The following is a 26,076-nucleotide window of genomic DNA, read 5'->3' on the forward strand; positions in this document are numbered from 1 at the left end:
ATTGATAGAATTCTCTAGTCACCATCACCAAGTTAGTAGGACTTCGTGACGAACTATAATATGCAAGGGATAACGGAAACAATTCCCAAGCTCTTTGTGATGCTGAAATCGACGAAGGTAGAAATCAAGAAAAACATCAAGTGTTGATGGTTAACAAGACCACTAGTTTCAAGAAAAGGGCAAAGGGAAGAAGGGGAACTTCAAGAAGAACAGCAAGCAAGTTGCTGCTCAAGTGAAGAAGCCCAAGTCTGGTCCTAAGCCTGAGACTAAGTGCTTCTACTGCAAAGGGACTGGTCACTGGAAGCAGAACTGCCCCAAGTATTTGGCGGATAAGAAGGATGGCAAAGTGAACAAAAGTATATTTGATATACATGTTATTGATATGTACTTTACTAGTGTTTATAGCAACCCCTCAGTATTTGATACTGGATCAGTTGCTAAGAGTAGTAACTCGAAACAGGAGTTGCAGAATAAACAGAGACTAGTTAAAGGTGAAGTGACGATGTGTGTTGGAAGTAGTTCCAAAATTGATATGATCATCATCGCACACTCCCCTATACTTTCGGGATTAGTGTTGAACCTAAATAAGTGTTATTTGGTTTTTGCGTTGAGCATGAATATGATTTGATCATGTTTATTGTAATACGGTTATTCATTTAAGTAAGAGAATAAATTGTTGTTCTGTTTACATGAATAAAACCTTATATGGTTACACACCCAATGAAAATAGTTCGTTGGATCTCGATCGTAGTGATACACATAATCATAATATTGAAACCAAAAGATGCAAAGTTAATAATGATAGTGCAACTTATTTGTAGCACTGCCATTTAGGTCATATTGGTGTAAAGCGCATGAAGAAACTCCATGCTGATGGGCTTTTGGAATCACTTGATTATGAATCAGTTGATGCTTGCGAACCATGCCTTATGGGCAAGATGACTAAGACTCCGTTCTCCGGAACAATGGAGCGAGCAACTGACTTATTGGAAATAATACATACGGATGTATGTGATCCGATGAGTGTTGAGGCTCGCGGCGGGTATCGTTATTTTCTAACCTTCACAGATGATTTGAGCAGATATGGGCATATCTACTTGATGAAACACAAGTTTGAAACATTTGAATAGTTCAAAGAATTTCAGAGTGAAGTGGAAATCATCGTAACAAGAAAATAAAGTTTCTACGATCCGATCATAGAGAAGAGTATTTGAGTTATGAGTTTGGCCTTCAGTTAAAAACAATGTGAAATAGTTTCAGTACTCACGCCACCTGGAACACCACAATGTAATGGTGTGTCCGAACGTCATAACCGTACTTTATTAGATATGGTGCGATCTATGATGTCTCTTACCAATCTACCACTATCTTTTTGGGGTTATGCATTAGAGATAGCTGCATTCACGTTAAATAGGGCACCATCTAAATCCGTTGAGATGACACCGTATGAACTATGGTTTGGCAAGAAACCTAAGCTGTCGTTTCTTAAAGTTTGAGGTTGCAATGCTTATGTGAAAAACTTTCAACCTGATAAGCTAAAACCCAAATCGGAGAAGTGCGTCTTCATAGGATACCCAAAAGAAAATGTTGGGTACACCTTCTATCACAGATCCGAAGGCAAGATATTCGTTGCTTTGAATGGATCCTTTCTAGAGAAGGAATTTCTCTCGAAAGAAGTGAGTGGGAGGAAAGTAGAAAACTTGATAAGGTAATTGTACCTTCTCCCTTATTGGAAAGTAGTTCATCACATAAATCTGTTCTTGTGACTACTACACCAATTAGTGAGGAAGCTAATGATGATGATCATGTAACTTCAGATCAAGTTACTACCGAATCTCGTAGGTAAACCAGAGTAAGATCCGCACCAGAGTGGTACGGTAATCCTGTTCTGGAAGTCATGTTACTAGACCATGACGAACTTGCGAACTATGAGGAAGCGATGATGAGCCCAGATTCCGCGAAATGGTTTGAGACCATGAAATCTGAGATATGATCCATGTATGAGAACAAAGTATGGACTTTGATGGATTTGCCCGTTGATCGGCGAGCCATAGAAAATAAATGGATCTTCAAGAGGAAGACGGACGCTGATAGTAGTGTCACTATCTACAAAGCTAGAATTGTCGAAAAAGGTTTTCGACAAGTTCAAGGTGTTGACTACGATGAGAGTTTCTCACTCGTATCTATGCTTAAGTCTGTCCGAATCATGTTAGCAATTGCCGCATTTTATGAAATCTGGTAAATGGATAAACAAAACTACATTCCTGAATGGATTTAAAGAAGATTTGTATATGATGCAACCAGAAGGTTTTGTCGATCCTAAAGGTGCTAACAAAATATGCAAGCTCCAGCGATCCATCTATGGACTGGTGCAAGCATCTCGGAGTTGGAATATACACTTTGATAAGTTGATCAAAGCATATAGTTTTATACAGACTTGCGGTGAAGCCTGTATTTACAAGAAAGTGAGTGGGAGCACTACAACATTTCTGATAAGTATATGTGAATGACATATTGTTGATCGAAAATAATGTAGAATTATTCTGCAAAGCATAAAGGAGTATTTGAAAGGAGTTTTTCAAAGAAAGACCTCGGTGAATCTACTTACATATTGAGCATCGTGATCTATAGAGATAGATCAAAATGCTTGATAAGTTTTTTCAATGAGTACATACCTAGACAAGATTTTGAAGTAGATCAAAATAGAACAGTCAAAGAAAGAGTTCTTGCCTGTGTTACAAGGTGTGAAATTGAGTAAGACTCAAAGCCCGACCACGGCAGAAGATAGAAAGAGAATGAAAGTCATTCCCTATGCCTTGGCCATAGGTTCTATAAAGTATGCCATGCTGTGTACCAGATCTATTGTATACCCTACACTGATTTTGGCAAGGGAGTACAATAGGGATCTAGGAGTAGATCACCGGACAGCGGTTAAAATTATCCTTAGTGGAATAAGGATATATTTCTCGATTATGGAAGTGAAAAAAAGGTTCGTCGTAAAGGGTTACATCGATGCAAGTTTTGACACTAATCTAGATGACTCTAAGTCTCAATCTAGATACATGTTGAAAGTGGGAGCAATTAGCTAGAGTAGCTCTGAGCAGAGCATTGTTGACATAGAAATTTGCAAAATACATATGGATCTGAATGTGGCAGACCCGTGGACTAAAATTATCTCACAAGCAAAACATGATCACACCTTAGTACTCTTTGGGTATTAATCACATAGCGATGTGAACTAGATTACTGAATCTAGTAAACCCTTTGGGTGTTGGTCACATGGCGATGTGACCTATGGGTGTTAATCACATGATGATATGAACTATCGATGTTAATCACATGGTGATGTGATCTAGATTATTGACTCTAGTGCAAGTGGGAGACTGAAGGAAATATGCCCTAGAGGCAATAATAAAGTTATTATTTATTTCCTTATTTCATGATAAATGTTTATTATTCATGCTAGAATTGTATTAACCGGAAACATAATACATGTGTGAATACATAGACAAACAGAGTGTCACTAGTATGCCTCTACTTGACTAGCTCGTTGATCAAAGATGGTTAAGTTTCCTAGCCATAGACATGAGTTGTCATTTGATTAACGAGATCACATCATTAGGAGAATGATGTGATTGACATGACCCATTCCGTTAGCTTAGCACCCGATCGTTTAGTATGTTGCTATTGCTTTCTTCATGACTTATACATGTTCCTATGACTATGAGATTATGCAACTCCCGTTTGCCGGAGGAACACTTTGTGTGCTACCAAACGTCACAACGTAACTGGGTGATTATAAAGGTGCTCTACAGGTGTCTCCAAAGGTACATGTTGGGTTGACGTATTTCGAGATTAGGATTTGTCACTCCGATCGTCGGAGAGGTATCTCTGGGCCCTCTCGGTAATGCACATCACTTAAGCCTTGCAAGCAATGCAACTAATGAGTTAGTTGCAAGATGATGTATTACAGAACGAGTAAAGAGACTTGCCGGTAACGAGATTGAACTAGGTATTGGATACCGACGATCGAATCTCGGGCAAGTAACATACCGATGACAAAGGGAACAACGTATGTTGTTATGCGGTCTGACCGATAAAGATCTTCGTAGAATATGTAGGAGCCAATATGGGCATCCAGGTCCCGCTATTGGTTATTGACCGGAGACATGTCTCGGTCATGTCTACATTGTTCTCGAACCCGTAGGGTCCGCACGCTTAAGGTTTCTATGACAGTTATATTATGAGTTTATACGTTTTGATGTACCGAAGGTTGTTCGGAGTCCCGGATGTGATCACGGACATGACGAGGAGTCTCTAAATGGTCGAGACATAAATATTGATATATTGGAAGCCTATGTTTGGATATCGGAAGTGTTCCGGGTGAAATCGGGATTTTACCGGAGTACCGGGAGGTTACCGGAACCCCCCGGGAGCTATATGGGCCTTAGTGGGCCTTAGTGGAAAAGAGAAGAGGCAGCCTGAGATGGGCCGCGCGCCCCTCCCCTCCCTTGGTCTGAATAGGACAAGGAGAGGGGGCCGGCCCCCCTTTCTCTTTTCCCCCCTCCGCGAATCCTATTCCAACTAGGATTGGGGGGGGGGGGATCCTACTCCCGGAGGGAGTAGGACTCCTCCTGGCGCGCCACCTCTAGGCCGGCCGCACCCCCCTTGAGCCTTTATATACGGAGGCAGGGGCACCCCAGAGGAAGACAAGTTGATCCACGTGATCATATTCTTAGCCGTGTGCGGCGCCCCCTGCCACCATAGTCCTCGATAATATTGTAGCGGTGCTTAGGCGAAGCCCTGCGACAGTAGTACATCAAGATTGTCACCACGCCGTCGTGCTGACGGAACTCTTCCCCGACACTTTGCTGGATCGGAGTCCGGGGATCGTCATCGAGCTGAACGTGTGCTAAAACTCGGAGGTGCCGTAGTTTCGGTGCTTGATCGGTCAGGCCCTGGAGACGTACTACTACATCAACCAAACGCTTCCGTTGTCGATCTACAAGGGTACGTAGATCACACTCTCCCCTCTCGTTTCTATGCATCACCATGATCTTGCGTGTGCGTAGGATTTTTTTTGAAATTACTACGTTTTCCAACAAGAACCTCGTCGCCACGTCCCTTGACTCCAAAGGTTCGATCATTTACCTCTTTCATTCATCGCAATGCACCAGCCTGCACCTGCTTGCTGCTTACCTTAAGCACAGAGGGATCAGGGTGTTTCAAATGTCATCTGTAGACCCTCGCAAAAAGAAAAAAGAAAAGGTGTCATTTCTAGAATTATTGATCTGTGTTATGTGATCCTCTTCCATGGACAGGTTGCTGGTCCTTGATGGTAGTATATGGAACAGCCCAGGATGAGAGTAAGCCCGAGTTTATTGCTGAATTATCTCATATGTGTCATGCCACTCAGATCCCTTACTTAGTGGGTGGGGATTTTAATATTCTTCGTCACAGCGGTGAGAAGAATAAAAAGACGCCCATGTCTCATTTCTCGGATGTTTTTAATTCTGTCATCCACTTGCTTGGGCTTAGGGAGATCTGCATGTCTGGAGGGGTGTACACGTGGTCGAACAAGCAGGAGAATCCCACTCTGGAGAAGCTGGATAGAGTTTTAATGTCACCTGAATGGGAGGACTTATATCCTCTTGTCTCGGTTAACAAATTAGTTAAGGACCTAACTGATCACAATCCCCTGTTGTTGGATGGGGGGAGGGCTGCAACTAGAGCACCAGGGAATAGGTGCTTTAGATTTGATAATAACTGGCTGAATAACCCAACCTTCCTACCTTTGGTTGCTGATATTTGGTCGAAACCTGTGTATACTGATGATCCCATAGATACCCTGAATATTAAACTGAAAAGAGTTAAGAAGTTTTTTAAAGGGTGGGGTTCTAACATTTTTGGGCACAACAAGATTAAGAGAAATATTATCAAACTTGAATTGCAAGAATTGGAAAAGCTTGAGGAAACTGTTGGGCTGTGTGGTGAGGCTTATACCAGAAAGCTGGAAATATTGAATGAACTGAATAATATGTATGTGGAGGAAGAGCTTTTTTGGCACCAATTTTCTAATGAGAGGTGGCTGCTAAAAGGAGACAATAATACTGGTTTTTTTCCATAAAGTGGCCAATGGGAGACGTAGGAAACATTCGATGGTTTCACTGAAGTGTGGAGCAACTATTATCGAAGGGACTAAAAACCTCTTAGCTCATGCTACGAGTACTATAAAAATCTTTTTGGACCAGCCCCTGGTAATCTATGTCATATAGATGAAAACCTTTGGTCACAAGAGGAGAAAATTACTCCTGAGGATAATGATGACTTGACACGACCTTTTTCTATTGATGAAATTAAAAAGGCCCTTTTTGATATGAAATCTAACCGTGCCCCTGGACCGGATAATATACCTGTTGAATTCTATCAACATTGTTGGGATGTTGTAGCCCAGGACTTATTGGCATTATTTGAATGGTTTTATGAAGGGAGACTGGATGTGCAAAGGTTGAATTATGGCATTATTACCCTTCTACCGAAATCTGCTGACGCTAGTAAGATCCAGCAATATAGGTCAATATGTTTGCTTCGTTGTCCATACAAACTTATTACCAAGGTTATGGACATTAGGGCCAGTAAGTATGCTTATAAACTATTCAGCATTCAGCAAAACGCATTCATCAAAGGGAGGCATATAGTAGATGGCATATTATCTTTGCGTGAAGTTTTGCACCATACTCATGTTAAAAAATAGGTTGGGGTTGTTCTTAAGCTTGACTTCGAGAAAGCCTATGACAAAGTCAATTGGGAGTTCCTGCTTGAATGTCATGAAAAACGTGGGTTTAACCAAAAATGGTGTGATTGGGTAGCTCAAATTCTTAAGAATGGGACGGTTAGTGTTAAAATCAATGATGAGTTGGGTCCTTATATTCAAAGCGCGAAAGGGGTCAGGCAGGGAGATCCACACTCTCCTTTCCTCTTTAATCTTGCGGCAGAATGCCTAACTAAGATGATGACTTCTGCCCAAAAAAATGGTCTCATTAAAGGGTTGGCCTCTGATCTGATTGAGAATGGTGTGGGTATTTTACAATATGCGGATGATACTGTTATCTACTTCGAGCATGATATTACCAAGGCTGTCAATGTTAAACTCCTACTATACTTGTTTGAACTAATGTCGGGGTTGAAAATTAACTTTGATAAGAGTGAGATTGTTGTTATAGGTGGGGATAATGAGATTGATTCAACATACGCTGAGATGTTTGGGTGTCAGGTGGGGAAATTACCTATGAGATACCTAGGTGCCCCGATCACTTACTCCACTTTGAAAAATATAGAGTTGGATTTTTTGGATGCTAAGATGATAAAAAAACTTGATGCTTGGATTGCATATTCGGCATCATCTGGGGCTAGATTAACCCTGTTGAATTCTAGTCTAGATGGAATCCCATCATATCTTATGTCAATGTTTTTGTTCAATAAAACCTTTATTGACAAAATGGATAAGCACCATAGAAGATTTTTTTGGAGGAGAAAAAATAAGAAGCGTGCTTATCATATGGTGAAATGGGCTAGGGTTTGCCGATCCAAAAGTATTGGGGGATTGGGTCTCAAAGATCTCCATAAGCAAAATATTAGCCTCTTAACTAAATGGTGGTCGAAGCTCGAGACTAGTGATGGGCTGTGGCAACGTATTATTCGTGCCAAATAATTTAAAAACAGAACTGTAGCTAATATTCGTAGCCGCTTTTCGGATTCTCCTTGCTGGAAGGCTATAATGAAAGTCAAGGAGACATATATGGCTGGAAGGGCTATCCAGATCAATAATGGTAATCTGGCTAGGGTGTGGCACGACCCATGGCTGGATGAAAAAACCTTTGTGAGATAAGTTGCCTGTTTTATATAGTATATGCCATGATCAGGATGCGACTATTGCTGAGTTTGTGACGAAAAACTACAAACTGGGGTTCAGACGTAGACTGTTTGGAGAGGTTAATAATCAGTGGGATTGGGTTGTTGCTGAGGCTAAAAAATATACCCTGAACACCTCCCCTGATGTAGTTACATGGAGCCTTAATAAGAAGAAGAGGTTTTCCACCAAATCAGTTTATGAGTGGCTAGAAAGGGATTTAGCTGGTCCGAATTACAAATGGATTTGGAAAGCCAGCATTCCTTTAAAAATCAAAATCTTCATGTGGCAGTTGTTTCAAAATGCCGTGCTTACACGAGATAACTTGCGGAAAAGGAACTGGCCTGGAAATCCTGCCTGCTCCTTTTGCAATAGCATGGAAGATGCTAATCATCTATTTTTTACATGTCCACTTGCCCGAACTGTATGGGGGGTCTTGTTGGAAATATGCCCTAGAGGAAATAATAAAATGGTTATTATTATATTTCTTTGTTCATTATAATTGTCTATTGTTCATGCTATAATTGTGTTATCCGAAAATCGTAATACATGTGAATACATAGACCACAACACGTCCCTAGTGAGCCTCTAGTTGACTAGCTCGTTGCTCAAAAGATAGTCATGGTTTCCTGACTATGGACATTGGATGTCCTTGATAACGGGATCACATCATTAGGAGAATGATGTGATGGACAAGACCCAATCCTAACTTAGCTCAAAGATCGTGTAGTTCATTTGCTGTAGCTTTTGTGAATGTCAAGTATCATTTCCTTAGACCATGAGATTGTGCAACTCCCGGATACCGTAGGAGTGCTTTAGGTGTGCCAAACGTCACAACATAACTGGGTGACTATAAAGGTACATTACAGGTATCTCCGAAAGTGTCTGTTGGGTTGGCACGAATCGAGACTGGGATTTGTCACTCCGTATGACGGAGAGGTATCTCTGGGCCCACTCGGTAATGCATCATCATAATGAGCTCAATGTGATCAAGTGGTTGATCATGGGATCATGCATTATGGTATGAGTAAAGTGACTTGCCGGTAACGAGACTGAACAAGGTATTGGGATACCGACGATCGAGTCTCGGGCAAGTAACGTACCGATTGACACAGGGAATTGTATACGGATTGATTGAATCCTCGACATCGTGGTTCATCCAATGAGATCATCGTGGAGCATGTGGGAGCCAACATGGGTATCCATATCCCGTTGTTGGTTATTGACCGGAGAGGCTTCTCGGTCATGTCTGCATGTCTCCCGAACGCGTAGGGTGTACACACTTAAGGTTCGGTGACGCTAGGGTTGTAGAGATATTAGCACACGGTAACCCGAAAGTTGTTCGGAGTCCCGGATGAGATCCCGGATGTCACGAGGAGTTCCGGAATGGTCCGGAGGTAAAGATTTATATATAGGAAGTCCAGTTTCGGCCATCGGGAAGGTTTCGGGGGTCACCGGTATTGTACCGGGACCACCGGAAGGGTCCCGGGGGTCCACCGGGTGGGGCCACCTATCCTAGAGGGCCCCATGGGCTGAAGTGGGAGGGAAACCAGCCCCTAGTGGGCTGGTGCGCCCCCCTTGGGCCTCCCCTGCGCCTAGGGTTAGAAACCCTAGGGGTGGGGGCGCCACCCTTGCCTTGGGGGGCAAGGCACCCTCCTTAGCCGCCGCCCCCTAGGAGATTAGATCTCCTAGGGCCGGCCCCCCCTAGGCACCCTATATATAGTGGGGGGAGGGAGGGCTGCACACCCAAGCCCCTGGCCTCTCCCTCTCCCTCTCGTGACACTCCTCCGTCTCCCAGCGCTTGGCGAAGCCCTGTCGAGATTACCGTTGCTTCCACCACCACGTCGCCGTGCTACTGGATCTTCATCAACCTCTCCTTCCTCTTGCTGGATCAAGTTGGAGGAGACGTCTTCCCAACCGTACGTGTGTTGAACGCGGAGGTGCTGTCCGTTCGGCACTTGGTCATCGGTGATTTGAATCACGTCGAGTACGACTCCATCAATCCCGTTCTCTTGAACGCTTCCGCTCATGATCTACAAGGGTATGTAGATGCACTCCTCTTTCCCTCGTTGCTAGATGACTCCATAGATGACTCCAACAGTGGCATCATGAGCTAGGTCTATGTGTAGTTACTATGCACGAGTAGAACACAAAGCAGTTGTGGGTGTCGATATTGTCAATTATCTTGCTGTTACTAGTCTTATCTTGATTCGGCGGCATTGTGGGATGAAGCGGCCCGGACCAACCTTACACGTACGCTTATGTGAGACCGGTTTGACCGACTGACATGCACTAGTTGCATAAGGTGGCTGGCGGGTGTCTGTCTCTCACACTTTAGTCGGATCATATTCGATGAACAGGGTCCTTATGAAGGGTAAATATAAATTGGCAATTCACGTCGTGGTTTTGGCGTAGGTAAGAAACGTTCTTGCTAGAAACCTATAGCAGCCACGTAAAAACTTGCAACAACAATTAGAGGACGTCTAACTTGTTTTTGCAGCAAGTGTTTTGTGATGTGATATGGCCAAAGGATGTGATGAATGATATATGTGATGTATGAGATGATCATGTTCTTGTAATAGGAATCACGACTTGCATGTCGATGAGTATGACAACCGGCAGGAGCCATAGGAGTTGTCTTTATTTATTTATGACCTGTGTGTCAACATAAACGTCCAGTAATTACTTTACTTTATTGCTAAAGCGTTAGCCATAGTAGTAGAAGTAATAGATGACGAGACAACTTCAAGAAGACACGATGATGGAGATCATGGTGTCATGCCGGTGACAACGATGATCATGGAGCCCCGAAGATGGAGAACAAAAGGAGCAAATGATATTGGCCATATCATGTCACTGTTTGATTGCATGTGATGTTTATCATGTTTTACATCTTATTTGCTTAGAACGATGGTAGCTTAAATAAGTTGATCCCTCGTAATAATTTCAAGAAAGTGTCCCCCCTAACTGTGCACCGTTGCGAAGGTTCGTTGTTTCGAAGCACCACGTGATGATCGGGTGTGATAGATTCTAACGTTCGAATACAACGGGTGTAAGCCAGATTTACACAGCAATACACTTAGGTTGACTTGACGAGCCTAGCATATACAGACATGGCCTCGGAACACAGAAGACCGAAAGGTCGAGCATGAGTTGTATAGAAGATACGATCAACATGAAGATGTTCACCGATGTTGACTAGTCCGTCTCATGTGATGATCGGACACGGCCTAGTTGACTCGGACCATGTTTCACTTAGATGACTAGAGGGATGTCTATCTGAGTGGGAGTTCATTGAGTAATTTGATGAACTTAATTATCATGAACTTAGTCTAAAATCTTTACAATATGTCTTGTAGATCAAATGGCCCACGTTGTCCTCAACTTCAACGCGTTCCTAGAGAAAACCAAGCTGAAAGACGATGGCAGCAACTATATGGACTGGGTCCGGAACCTGAGGATCATCCTCATAGCTGCCAAGAAAGATTATGTCCTAGAAGCACCGCTAGGTGACGCACCCGTCCCACAGAACCAAGACGTTATGAATGCTTGGCAGACACGTGCTGATGATTACTCCCTCGTTCAGTGCGGCATGCTTTACAGCTTAGAACCGGGGCTCCAAAAGCGTTTTGAGAGACACGGAGCATATGAGATGTTCGAAGAGCTGAAAATGGTTTTTCAAGCTCATGCCCGGGTCGAGAGATATGAATTCTCCAACAAGTTCTTCAGCTGTAAGATGGAGGAAAATAGTTCTGTCAGTGAGCACATACTCAAAATGTCTGGGTTGCATAACCGCTTGACTCAGCTGGGAGTTAATCTCCCGGATGACGCGGTCATTGACAGAATCCTTCAGTCGCTTCCACCGAGCTACAAGAGCTTTGTGATGAACTTCAATATGCAGGGGATGGAAAAGACCATTCCTGAGGTATATTCAATGCTGAAATCAGCAGAGGTAGAAGTCAAAAAGGAACATCAAGTGTTGATGGTGAATAAAACCACTAAGTTCAAGAAGGGCAAGGGTAAAAAGAACTTCAAGAAGGACGGCAAGGGAGTTGCCGCGCCCGGTAAGCAAGCTGCCGGGAAGAAGCCAAAGAATGGACCCAAGCCCGAGACTGAGTGCTTTTATTGCAAGGGAAGTGGTCACTGGAAGCGGAACTGCCCCAAATACTTAGCGGATAAGAAGGCCAGCAACACTAAAGGTATATGTGATATACATGTAATTGATGTGTACCTTACCAGTACTCGTAGTAGCTCCTGGGTATTTGATACCGGTGCGGTTGCTCACATTTGTAACTCAAAGCAGGAGCTGCGGAATAAGCGGAGACTGGCGAAGGACGAGGTGACGATGCGCGTCGGGAATGGTTCCAAGGTCGATGTGATCGCCGTCGGCACGCTACCTCTACATTTACCTACGGGATTAGTTTTAAACCTCAATAATTGTTATTTAGTGCCAGCTTTGAGCATGAACATTGTATCAGGATCTCATTTAATATGAGATGGCTACTCATTTAAATCCGAGAATAATGGTTGTTCTATTTATATGAGACATATGTTTTATGGTCATGCTCCGATGGTGAATGGTTTATTCTTAATGAATCTCGAGCGTAATGCTACACATATTCATAGTGTGAATACCAAAAGATGTAAGATTGATAATGATAGTCCCACATACTTGTGGCACTGCCGCCTTGGTCACATAGGTGTCAAACGCATGAAGAAGCTCCATGCAGATGGACTTTTAGAGTCTCTTGATTATGAATCATTTGACACGTGCGAACCATGCCTCATGGGTAAAATGACCAAGACTCCATTGTCAGGAACAATGGAGTGAGCAACCAACTTATTGGAAATCATACATACTGATGTGTGCGGTCCAATGAGTGTTGAGGCTCGCGGTGGCTATCGTTATGTTCTCACCCTCACTGATGACTTGAGTAGATATGGGTATGTCTACTTAATGAAACACAAGTCTGAGACCTTTGAAAAGTTCAAGGAATTTCAGAGTGAGGTTGAGAATCAACGTGACAGGAAAATCAAGTTCTTGCGATCAGATCGTGGGGGAGAATACTTGAGTCACAAATTTGGCACACACTTAAGAAAATGTGGAATAGTTTCACAACTCACGCCGCCTGGAACACCTCAGCGTAATGGTGTGTCCGAACATCGTAATCGCACTCTATTAGATATGGTGCGATCTATGATGTCTCTTACCGATTTACCGCTATCATTTTGGGGCTATGCTTTAGAGATTGCCGCATTCACTTTAAATAGGGCTCCGTCGAAATCCGTTGAGACGACACCGTATGAATTATGGTTTGGGAAGAAACCTAAGCTGTCGTTTCTAAAAGTTTGGGGATGCGATGCTTATGTCAAGAAACTTCAAACTGAAAAGCTCGAACCCAAGTCGGAAAAATACGTCTTCATAGGATACCCTAAAGAAACTGTTGGGTATACCTTCTACCTTAGATCCGAAGGCAAGATCTTTGTTGCCAAGAATGGGTCCTTTCTAGAGAAAGAGTTTCTCTCGAAAGAAATAAGTGGGAGGAAGGTGGAACTTGATGAAGTATTACCTCTTGAACCGGTAAGTGGCGCAGCTCAAGAAAATGTTCCTGAGGTGCCTGCACCGACTAGAGAGGAAGTTGATGATGATGATCATGAAACTTCAGATCAAGTTGCTACTGAACTTCGTAGGTCCACAAGGACACGTTCCGCACCAGAGTGGTACGGCAACCCTGTCTTGGAAATCATGTTGTTAGACAACGGTGAACCTTTGAACTATGAAGAAGCGATGGCGGGCCCAGATTCCGACAAATGGCTGGAAGCCATGAAATCTGAGATAGGATCCATGTATGAAAACGAAGTATGGACTTTGAATGACTTGCCCGTTGATCGGCGAGCCATAGAAAATAAATGGATCTTTAAGAAGAAGACAGACGCGGATGGTAATGTGACCATCTATAAAGCTCGGCTTGTCGCTAAGGGTTATCGACAAGTTCAAGGGGTTGACTACGATGAGACTTTCTCACCCGTAGCGAAGCTGAAGTCCGTCCGAATCATGTTAGCAATCGCCGCATTCTATGATTATGAGATATAGCAAATGGACATCAAAACAACATTCCTTAATGGTTTCCTTAAGGAAGAATTGTATATGATGCAGCCGGAAGGTTTTGTCGATCCTAAGAATGCTGACAAGGTGTGCAAGCTCCAACGCTCGATTTATGGGCTGGTGCAAGCATCTCGGAGTTGGAACATTCGTTTTGATGAGATGATCAAAGCGTTTGGGTTTATGCAGACTTATGGAGAAGCCTACATTTACAAGAAAGTGAGTGGGAGCTCTGTAGCATTTCTCATATTGTATGTGGATGACATACTATTGATGGGAAATGATATAGAATTCTTGGAAAGCATAAAGGCCTACTTGAACAAGTGTTTTTCAATGAAGGACCTTGGAGAAGCTGCTTATATATTAGGCATCAAGATCTATAGAGATAGATCGAGACGCCTCATTGGTCTTTCACAGAGTACGTACCTTGACAAGATATTGAAGAAGTTCAAAATGGATCAGTCAAAGAAGGGGTTCTTGCCTGTATTGCAAGGTACAAGATTGAGCACGGCTCAATGCCCGACCATGGCAGAAGATAGAGAAAAGATGAGTGTCGTCCCCTATGCCTCGGCCATAGGGTCTATCATGTATGCTATGCTGTGTACCAGACCTGATGTAAACCTTGTCGTAAGTTTGGTAGGAAGGTACCAAAGTAATCCCGACATGGAACACTAGACAGCGGTCAAGAATATCCTGAAGTACCTGAAAAGGACCGAGGAAATGTTTCTCGTTTATGGAGGTGACAAAGAGCTCGTCGTAAAGGGTTACGTTGATGCTAGCTTCGACACAGATCTGGATGACTCTAAGTCACAAACCGGATACGTGTATATTTTGAATGGTGGGGCAATAAGCTGGTGCAGTTGCAAGCAAAGCGTTGTGGCGGGATCTACATGTGAAGCGAAGTACATGGCAGCCTCGGAGGCAGCACAAGAAGCAGTCTGGGTGAAGGGGTTCATTACCGACCTAGGAGTCATACCCAATGCGTCGGGCCCGATGACTCTCTTCTGTGACAACACTGGAGCTATTGCCCTTGCCAAGGAGCCCAAGTTTCACAGGAAGACCAGGCATATCAAGCGTCGCTTCAACTCCATTCGTGAAAGTGTTCAAAATGGAGACATAGAGATTTGTAAAGTACATACGGACCTGAATGTAGCAGATCCGTTGACTAAACCTCTCCCTAGAGCAAAACATGATCAACACCAGAACAGCATGGGTGTTTGATTCATCACAACGTAACTAGAATATTGACTCTAGTGCAAGTGGGAGACTGTTGGAAATATGCCCTAGAGGCAATAATAAAATGGTTATTATTATATTTCTTTGTTCATGATAATTGTCTATTGTTCATGCTATAATTGTGTTATCCGGAAATCGTAATACATGTGTGAATACATAGACCACAACACGTCCCTAGTGAGCCTCTAATTGACTAGCTCGTTGATCAAAAGATAGTCATGGTTTCCTGACTATGGACATTGGATGTCATTGATAACAGGATCACATCATTAGGAGAATCATGTGATGGACAAGACCCAATCCTAAGCTTAGCTCAAAGATCGTGCAGTTCGTTTGCTGTAGCTTTTCTGAATGTCAAGTATCATTTCCTTAGACCATGAGATTGTGCAATTCCCGGATACCGTAGGAGTGCTTCGGGTGTGCCAAACGTCACAATGTAACTGGGTGACTATAAAGGTACATTACAGGTATCTCCGAAAGTGTCTGTTGGGTTGGCACGAATCGAGCTGGGATTTGTCACTCCGTATGACGGAGAGGTATCTCTGGGCCCACTCGGTAATGCATCATCATAATGAGCTCAATGTGATCAAGTGGTTGATCACGGGATCATGCATTACGGTACGAGTAAAGTGACTTGCCGGTAACGAGACTGAACAAGGTATTGGGATACCGACGATCGAGTCTCGGGCAAGTAACGTACCGATTGACAAAGGGAATTGTACACGGATTGATTGAATCCTCGACATCGTGGTTCATCCGATGAGATCATCATGGAGCATGTGGGAGCCAACATGGGTATCCAGATCCCGCAGTTGGTTATTGACCGGAGAGGCTTCTCGGTCATGTCTGCATGTCTCCCGAACCCGTAGGGTCTACACACTTAAGGTTCGGTGACGCTAGGGTTGTAGAGATATTAGCACATGGTAACCCAAAAGTTGTTCGGAGTCCCGGATGAGATCCCGGACGTCACAAGGAGTTCCGGAATGGTCCGGAGGTAAAGATTTATATATAGGAAGTCCAGTTTCGGCCATCGGGAAGGTTTCGGGGGTCACCGGTATTGTACCGGGACCACCTATCCCGGAGGGCCTCATGGGCTGAAGTGGGAGGGGAACCAGCCCCTAGTGGGCTGGTGCGCCCCCCCTTGGGCCTCCCCCTGCGCCTAGGGTTAGAAACACTAGGGGTGGGGGCGCCACCCTTGCCTTGGGGGGCAAGGCACCCCCCTTGGCCGCCGCCCCCCTATGAGATTGGATCTCCTAGGGCCGGCGCCCCCCCTAGGCACCCTATATATAGTGGAGGGGGGGAGGGAGGGCTGCGCACCCAAGCCCCTGGCCTCTCCCTCTCCCTCCCGTGACACTCCTCCGTCTCCCAGCGCTTGGCGAAGCCCTGCCGAGATTACCGTTGCTTCCACCACCACGCCGTCGTGCTGCTGGATCTTCATCAACCTCTCCTTCCCCTTGCTGGATCAAGTTGGAGGAGACGTCTTCCCAACCGTACGTGTGTTGAACGCGGAGGTGCTGTCCGTTCGGCACTTGGTCATCGGTGATTTGAATCACGTCGAGTACGACTCCATCAACCCCGTTCTCTTGAACGCTTCCGCTCGTGATCTACAAGGGTATGTAGATGCATGTTGGGGAACGTAGTAATTTCAAAAATTTCCTACACACACGCAAGATCATGGTGATGCACAGCAACGAGGGGGAGAGTATGATCTACGTACCCTGGTAGATCGCAACGGAAGCGTTGACACAACGTAGAGGAAGTAGTCGTACGTCTTCTTCCCGATCCGACCGATCCAAGCACCGTTACTCCGGCACCTCCGAGTTCTTAGCACACGTACAGCTCGATGACGATCCCCGGGCTCCGATCCAGCAAAGCTTCGGGGAGGAGTTCCGTCAGCACGACGGCGTGGTGACGATCTTGATGTTCTACCGACGCAGGGCTTCGCTAAGCACTACAACGATATGATCGAGGTGGAATATGGTGGCAGGGGGCACCGCACACGGCTAAGGAACGATCTCAATGATCAACTTGTGTGTCTAGAGGTGCCCCCATGCCCCCGTATATAAAGGAGCAAGGGGGAGGAGGCCGGCCATAGGAGAGGCGCGCCAGGTGTGGAGTCCTACTAGGACTCCAAGTCCTAGTAGGAGTCCACCAAGAGGGGAGGAAGGGAGAAGGAAGTGGAGGAGTAGGAAAGGTGGCCGGCCCCCTTTTCCCTAGTCCAATTCGGACTAGAGGGGAGGGGGGCGCAGCAGCCTTTTTCCTCTTCCCACTAAAGCCCATCAAGGCCCATTACTTCTCCCGTAACTACCCGGTACTCCGAAAAATACCCGAATCACTCGGAACCTTTCCGATGTCCGAATATAGTCGTCCAATATATCGATATTTACGTCTCGACCATTTCGAGACTCCTCGTCATGTCCCCGATCTCATCCAGGACTCCGAACTCCTTCGGTACATCAAAACTCATAAACTCATAATATAACTGTCATCGAAACCTTAAGCGTGCGGACCCTACGGTTCAAGAACAATGTAGACATGACCGAGACACGTCTCCAGTTAATAACCAATAGCGGGACCTGGATGCCCATATTGGCTCCTACATATTCTACGAAGATCTTTATCAGTCAGACCGCATAACAACATACGTTGTTCCCTTTGTCATCGGTATGTTACTTGCCCGAGATTCGATCATCGGTATCCCAATACCTAGTTCAATCTCGTTACCGGCAAGTCTCTTTACTCGTTCCGTAATACATCATCTCACAACTAACATATTAGTTGCAATGCTTGCAAGGCTTAGATGATGTGCATTACCGAGAGGGCCCAGAGATACCTCTCCGACAATCGGAGTGACAAATCCTAATCTCGAAATACGCCAACCCAACATCTACCTTTGGAGACACCTGTAATGCTCCTTTATAATCACCCATTTACGTTGTGACGTTTGGTAGCACCCAAAGTGTTCCTCCGGCAAACGGGAGTTGCATAATCTCATAGTCATAGGAACATGTATAAGTCATGAAGAAAGCAATAGCAACATACTAAACGATCGGGTGCTAAGCTAATGGAATGGGTCATGTCAATCAGATCATTCAACTAATGATGTGACCTCGTTAATCAAATAACAACTCTTTTGTCCATGGTTAGGAAACATAACCATCTTTGATTAACGAGCTAGTCAAGTAGAGGCATACTAGTGATACTCTGTTTGTCTATGTATTCACACATGTATTATGTTTCCGGTTAATACAATTCTAGCATGAATAATAAACATTTATCATGATATAAGGAAATAAATAATAACTTTATTATTGCCTCTAGGGAATATTTCCTTCAATGCACTCCTCTTTCCCTCGTTGCTAGATGACTCCATAGATTGATCTTGGTGATGCGTAGAAAATTTTAAAATTCTGCTATGTTCCCCAACAGGTCTTGGGTATAACAGTTGGGGCTTCTTGTTGCCCCCGATCTCTGTGGCAATGTTGGGCGTGGCTTTATAAATTCTTTCCAGGCGAAAAGAAATTTTATATGATGATTATCGCTGCGATTTGCTGGGGGGTTTGGTGCCTCGGAAACAAAGTTACTTTTGATAAGTACAATGCTCATACTCCGCTGGAGGCTGTTTTCAGTGCTTGTTCTTTTATGTTGTACTGGGCAGGATTGCTGAAAGAAGATGATAGGACGAGGTTCCAGGCTAGGGTGAAAAGACTGGCTTTTGCGGCAGCGGCTCTGGCAGACAGGTCGTACACACAGGGGAGGATGATGCTGAGGGATAGAGATGGAGTTCAGATCGGTTAGCTTGGTCATCTCGCCAGTTTCATCGATACCACTGGGGTTTGATGCCTGTTCTGGTGTTTGTCAGTGGTTGACTCATGGTTGCTTTATGCCCCTCCTGGGTGGCTGCGTAGTTTCATCTTTATATTTTGTTGTCTAGGACAGTAGCTTGTTAGTGTCGTCAGGTTTTCGCCCCATGGCGGCTGATCGGTTTTAGGGTCTTCTCGTTGTGGGTTTCCTGGCGATGCTCCAGCTCGCTCTCCCCCTTTCAGTCCTATTTCGGTTCTGGTGGTCGTTTTATTTTGGGCTTAGTCCCTAGAGACATATTGAATTGAACTTCTGTATTTCTGTTGATTGCAAAATTAATGGAAAGGAGTGTGAGCCCGGTTGGAATCTTACAGCTATGCGGCATCAAATGTAACATGGCTCAAAAGGATGGGCGCCATAATTTTGCATGGTATCGATGCGACAGAGATGAAGAGTCACGCCCATCTGAAACTCAATCGCTTCGATCGCATCGTGTTCAATTTCCCTCATGCTGTTTTCACTGGAAGCGAGACCCAACAGCACATGATTGAGTACGCACGCACTCTTTGCCCTTGCGGTTCTCTGGTTTTTGTCATTGCAAATATCTTCACATTAAATTTCATTAAGTTCCTATTCCCGGTGCATCTTCACTTCAAATTTCACGCCCAAGAGGTAATAGTATTGTCAGTTGTTTGATCATTTGCAATGAACGGTTCATATCAATTGGGGTTGCATCTTAAAATTTCTCTTGTTATTAATCTTTTGCTTCTACGTGCAGTTCGCACAAGCAGCTCGTGGAGGCTTTCTTCCGCAATGCAATCCACCTGCTTCGTCCTGATGGTGAAATCCACGTCACTCACAAGACGGGACATCCGTACCGCAGTTGGGAGATCGAGCAATTAGCCTCTGAGTCTGCACTTGTTATGTTTAAGATGGACTATTTTTCCAAAGACGATTACCCTGGTTACAACCAAAAGAGAGGATCTGGCATGAGGTGCGACCAAGATTTCCCTATATATGATACTAGAGCTGCAGGTGGGACTGTAGTTGGGAGTCCCACCACAATCCCACTTAATCCCACCACTGCTTGCTGGGAAGAAGTGGACAGCCCACTAAATGTTTCGTGGATTAAGTGGGCATAAGTGGAATACTTAGAATACAGCTACAGGCTACAGGCAAATATGATTGCTAGTTATTTAGTCTACAGTACTAATGAAAATTCTCAGAATACAACTTTGGTTCAGGCTACAGCCATCCAGATTGTACACCATATGCTAACAATGGTAAACCTGACATCTAACATCACAAATGAAAGTAAATTTTTGAACACACATTACATCTGATAATGGTAAAATCTGTGAACACATAGTACATCACAAATGGCAAACTTGACAGGGCTATATGACTGTATGCTCCGAATATTGGTGACATGATCTTTCTTCACATCATGGTAGAAAGCATGCAACAGCACGGCGGCACATCAAAGAACCTGTGGGGATGAACATGGTCAGCCTAAACAATATAACACATTGTGCAAGTGAATGAAAGGCAACCTTCTAATCAAGTTACTGTAGTTAGCAATGCATTTTGCTTAATATAGTTTGGCGATGAAAATATTAAAGCCTTGCATAACATGTGAAACCTTCAGAATATCAGTACTCTTTCATTTTGTATATGCCAAAATAACAAAATGAATCTGAACTACAGATTCATATCTGTGAGATAAAAGAAATATGTACTAGAGATCAACTACAACTTGGGGAAACAAAAAACAAAAGCACTAGTTCTACTATAACAAGGTAAACAACAGTACCAAGGTTCCATCAGACTGTTTCATGTATCAATTTTGGCAGCACTATTCAGCACATGCAAAAGACCAACTGGGCGTATAGATGAACAAAATAAATGAGATAGTTACAATGCCATAAGAAAGAAAAGCATTTACAGTCCAGCAACCTCACAGGTTCAAGAGAATTATAAGGTACAAGAGACATGAATAAACGGTTTCTTTGTGCTTCCAGTCCAAAGCACAAATGTATTGCAACCTCAACCAATACTTCACGTCAATACAATGAAAGATCAGTAATCATCCATGTCCTAATGAGTTAAAAAATTACCCCCAGGACAACAAAGGATGATTGTACTGAAGTGCACCGTGCTAGTATCAGAATTACCTAGGTTGTTCCAGCATCATCTTGATCATCCACACGGTCTCCAACTGTTGGTTCCGCCTTTTGGCGATCTACAATATTGAAGGCATTCAAAATGAAACATTCAACATTGAAGGTATTAAATAAAGTACGGAAAAATAATTAAAAACATATTACCAGCTGCTCGAAACCAATCCTCGAGGCACATCAGCGTCTCAACAGTACTAGGGGTCAAACTACTTCTTTGAGCAGTGATGATCCTTCCAGCATTGCTGAATGCAGCCTCTGCAGGCACTGTAGACGCAGACACTGCCAATATGTCCCGTGCTATAGCCGCAAGCACTGGATACTTTGGGGAGTGAATCTCCCACCACTTTAAGATATCCAATTTCTGTCAGTGAGGAAACAGGTCTTCTTCAAGATATCGTTGTAGCTCATTTGAGTTGTGGGATCTTTTCAATCTCAAATGCTTATCCCAGTCATTGAGAGTGCCCTCACCATCCTCCTCTGCAACCTCATCACCTTCATCAGAAGTGTTTTCATATTCAGATGCATATTCAGCAAATAGGATCTTCATCGCACTATTCACCTTGGTAAGATATTTCTCAGCGCCACCACCAAAAGTTGCGGTCAATCGGAAGTGAACATATTCATATTTGTATCCTCGGATCAAATATCACTGGCAGACAACTTGTTAAGAACGACTCCTCAAAATATTTCATCCATTTCTCCTCCATCTCTTTCACCATGGCAACAATGGTAGGATTTTCACTTACGACTTCTTTCTCCATTATCTGATTCACATTCCAGACCTCATAGAAGTACAGGTGAGAGGTGGGATATGTCCTACCCGAGATTTTCTTTGTGGCTGTGTAAAAGGCTCCCAAAAGATGGAAAATAGCTTTGGCCATCTCCCATTCACTAGCTGAAGGAGCATATTTATAATCTTTGTCAGTTTCTTTCAAGGCTTCGAACGCTGCTCTGAACGGCAATGATGATTCAAGCATTAGGTACGTTGAATTCCATCGGGTAGGCACATCCAGGGAAGGATGGTTTTTACAAGCAAGTCCCACCCGCGCGATCATCGCATTGAATTTCTCCATTCTGCCTTGCGAACTCTTGACATACTGCACTGATTCTCTGATTCTATCAACAACTGACGCCATTGCGTCGAGCCCATCTTGCACCACTAGATTCAGTACATGTGCAGCACATCTAACATGCAATAATTTTCCACTATGATGCACAAGATACCTATCTGCCAATTTTTTTTCTCAAGTGGCCAACCATCGAGGTATTAACTGGTGCATTGTCCAGGGTAAAGCTAAAGATTTTGTCTTCAATATTCCAATCTCTCAAGCTCTTTTGCACCATGTCAAACATGTTATGAGCGTTGTGTGGAGTTTCCAAGAGGCAAAATGTGATTATTCTGTTTTGTAGAGTCCATGAGCCATCAATAAAGTGGGCAGTTATGCATAAATAACCCAGCTTCTGATTGGACGTCCACATGTCACCCGTTAATGATACTCGAGAACTTAGATTGCTAAAAAGTGCTTGAATTTCTTTTTTGTGTCTATCATATGCATCAATGCAATCCTGTTTAATTGTTTCTCTGCATACCACGTTGAACCATGGATTCAACGTCTTAACAAAGGATCTAAAGCCAGGATATTCAACAAAAGTGAAAGGTAATTCATGTTGCACAATCAACTTTGTTAGTGCTCTACGTGCACGCCCTTGGTCAAACTTCCACTCTGGATCAATTGCACTATCAGTTTGTATCTTGGCAACCATACCATCCATTTTAGCTTTTTCTTCACATATCACCAAATGTTTACCGATGTGACTTGTACCTGACTTTTTTGAGGCAGAAAAGAGTTTGTTGCAATAAATGCAACGACCATGTGCAAGCATTCCATCAACATAGATTGGCTCTGCCTCATTCCAAATTTTTTATTTTAATTTTCGTGGTCTGCGTGAACCAAGGTTTGCTACTTTGGGTGACAGAGCTAGCAGTGAAGGCTGTGACGTTGGAGAGCTCTCTAGTGACTTAGCCTTTTTTCTCTTCTTGCTAAGAATGAAACTACGACATTGTTAAGGACTGGAGACCTTACCACTTTTTTGGATAGTGATGGATGCTTATTCTTGTCAACGGGCAAAGATCCAGATGATGGCTGCTTATTATTGTCAAGGGGCAAAGATCCAGGTGAAGGCTGCTTATCCTTGTCAACAGGCAAAGATCCAGGTGATGGCTGCCTATCCTTGTCAATGGGCAAAGATCCGGATGATGGTATAGTTGCAGCATCTCTCTGGGAAACAAGAAAAGCATACACAATAAGCTTGAGAAAGAGTCAATCTGATAGTTGTTGCAACTGAAATATCTTTCTAGAAACAAGAAAAGGGTAGACAAATAAGCTTGAGAAGGGCAATTTGATTCAGATATAATCATTCGCAATTGAAATTCACCTTATTAAGCCTTTTCTTCTTTAATGGTGGTGCCTGCTTATCCATGTCAACGGCCAAAGGTCCAAGCAATGGTGCCGGTGGATTAGTGCACATTCCTTCATTTGCCTGAGAGAAAAAAATTGTTGTTGTCTAATAAGTATTGCTAAACAGTAAAATAGACATAATGACTTTATGTCTATTTCTTGAACTTCGACGACTTCATGATAAAGTAGTGTGATAATTTTACCTTCCTCTTTTTCTTGGACGTCGACGGCTTCATGACGACTTTGTTTGTTTGTTGGTGTTCTACATGAAGCTCGATGCTACTCTGCCTACTTCGCTTCCTTTTCTTGCACTTTGGTGGTTCCACATGGAGCTCACTAGCAGCCTTGTGCTCCTCAAGATCCGGGCCATTAGCCTTCTCAATTTTTATGGCACGCAAGAGCTCACCAGTACCCTTGTGCTCCTCAAGATCTGAAAATTTTCACAACCAAGTAACATTATTAAAAGGTACAGCAGAATAAGAAAGAAAGAACTTGCTGTATTACTGATTACTCCTATGGCACTTGATTATCACTTTATCAGTAGGTTCTCGTATCAATCTCAGCACACTCTAGAGATTCAGATTCAGCATTGTGCATACTGCCAGATCTTGTGAGAATAGCAACATTGTAGAGCTAAACCCAGCATCTAAGTAGATGGTTACAAACATATACATTGTGAAACAATTTTGAATTTAATGGTATCTTTATGTGTAACAACTAAATAACAAAACATTGCTTAGCAGTCAAAAGATATACGGAGTAGAAATCTGAATGTATGTATTATAGAATGTCGCCTATTCTGAAACAGAGGCTAGTAATAAAACGACATCTTATCAGTACTCTAGCTAGTCTTTACAAGAATGATATTATAACACCAGTCAAACTTTTATAGTTTTGACAACCAATACTTTTCAAAATATATCAATTAGAAGTGTGTGGTTGGGGTCCTCGAAAAGGGCTGAACCAAAGGGCCAGGTTCGAAAATTGTTTAACAAAAAAACAGGTCCTGAACAAGGGCTAGATTCTACTAGATTCAAGAAGGGCTGGATTCTGGAGTACATCTTAAGATTCAATAATTAGCATATCGGAAAGAGATGATCAATCATCCCAGAGTCCCATTAGTCCCGGCACATTGTTCTTCAAGAAAAGAGATTCAGATTCAGCATTCTGTATATCAAATCTTTTGAGCACAGCAAAACTGCAGGGCTATACCACCCAACAACATCCTACAAGGGCTGAATCAAGTGGAACATTGATATATACCACTGCATTATTAGAATGTAATATGATGGCCTTCAAATATGTAGTAATGAGCATGCAGACTACATCTTTTGTTCCATTCAATGGTAAGGAAAGAACTTGCGTGGTTGATGGAATCCTACAAGGCTACAACTATCACAACTTGTGAGTTACAGACTACAATTTTTCTTTTCACTAGAATCAGTACATTTCCAACAGAAACAAAAGGGGGAAAAATTAATTTCAGTAAATACATGGAAAGGAAATCAAGCATCTGAATGAATCTGGTGGATTACCTACAGCCGCCGAGCTGGGGGTCTGGTTTGGGGCAGCCGCCGAGCTGGAGATCGGGTTTGGGGCAGCCGGCGAGCTGGAGGTCGGGTTTGGGGCAGCCGGCGACCTGGGGGTCGGGGTGGGGGTTGCCGGCGACCTGACCATCCCGTCCGGCCGGGGTCGAGGGGATCGACGAGTGTTGATTGGAACGGCAAGAAGCTGCAAGGGAGGGGACGGTGATGCGGCGGCGTCGGCCATCAAACGGCGGCGGCATGAGTGCGCCTGCCCTGCAGCGCCTCCTCTGTCTTCGGGATGGGCTAATAGGGTAAAGTGGGATCCCAATGGGCTAAAGGGGCTAGCCCACTTAATTTCTTTCTGGTCCAACGGGCTCCCAATAAGGCGTTTTAAGTGGGATGGGAATTCTAGTCCCACTTATTCCCACCTCCACCTACAGCGTGACATGATAGCCTCACGTTCAAGTTCCGCATGGAAGACGAAAGTGCGTCGATTCCCCTCGCTGCTACACTGGATCTGGTGAAGATTGAGGCTGTGACCAGCTCCGCCTAGCCACCTAGCTAGCTGGTGTGTTTGAGCAAATAAGATGTATCAAGACCGTATGAGAGCCAGATTTTAGGATGGCTGCTGGAACTCTAGTTGGTGGTGAAAGTATGAAATGCCCCTGTCTCTTGAACATAATGTTTAAGTGTTGATTTATGTTAGTACTGATTTGACATGGTTTATCTGATTATGTTGTATGCCAATTAAAATGATATGCTTTGCACCTATTTTTTCAACAATAGCAAAATAGTTTATTGTTTATTGTTAATGATTATAATAGATATAAAACTCTGCCAACACCCTCCTCATCCACCCACA

At 43.7% G+C, this 26,076-nt stretch overlaps 1 protein-coding gene across 2 annotated transcripts; it reads right to left on the minus strand.

Annotated features, from left to right (window-relative positions):
* Positions 1 to 20,219: 20,219 nt before the first annotated feature.
* LOC125509677 (serine/arginine repetitive matrix protein 1-like) lies at positions 20,220 to 25,555 on the minus strand. Of its 2 annotated transcripts, XM_048674702.1 has the most exons (7): positions 25,224 to 25,555; positions 23,892 to 24,118; positions 23,666 to 23,770; positions 23,314 to 23,508; positions 21,377 to 22,811; positions 21,224 to 21,291; positions 20,220 to 20,538 (listed from the first exon to the last, which is right to left on the minus strand). In XM_048674702.1, the coding sequence occupies exons 1-5, from the start codon at positions 25,456 to 25,458 to the stop codon at positions 22,800 to 22,802; spliced, it is 774 nt and encodes a 257-aa protein (XP_048530659.1). In that variant the 5' UTR covers positions 25,459 to 25,555; the 3' UTR covers positions 20,220 to 20,538; positions 21,224 to 21,291; positions 21,377 to 22,799. The 2 variants fall into 2 exon arrangements, with proteins under 2 accessions (XP_048530659.1, XP_048530657.1); XM_048674700.1 differs by having other exon boundaries at positions 21,377 to 23,508; positions 25,224 to 25,554.
* Positions 25,556 to 26,076: the final 521 nt, after the last annotated feature.

The sequence above is a fragment of the Triticum urartu genome, chromosome 5 (assembly GCF_003073215.2).
Source record: "Triticum urartu cultivar G1812 chromosome 5, Tu2.1, whole genome shotgun sequence".
NCBI classification, from domain to species: Eukaryota; Viridiplantae; Streptophyta; class Magnoliopsida; order Poales; family Poaceae; genus Triticum; species Triticum urartu.

Bases quoted from the DNA above. Each gene is read 5' to 3' on its own strand.
- LOC125509677 (XM_048674700.1), bottom strand. From the start codon at position 25,458: ATGGCCGACGCCGCCGCATCACCGTCCCCTCCCTTGCAGCTTCTTGCC. The intron at 23,771-23,891 runs GTAAAATTATCA...TTTTTCTCTCAG, and splicing joins CGTCCAAGAAAAAGAGGAAG to GCAAATGAAGGAATGTGCAC. The intron at 23,509-23,665 runs GTGAATTTCAAT...CTTGTTTCCCAG, and splicing joins AGAAGAAAAGGCTTAATAAG to AGAGATGCTGCAACTATACC.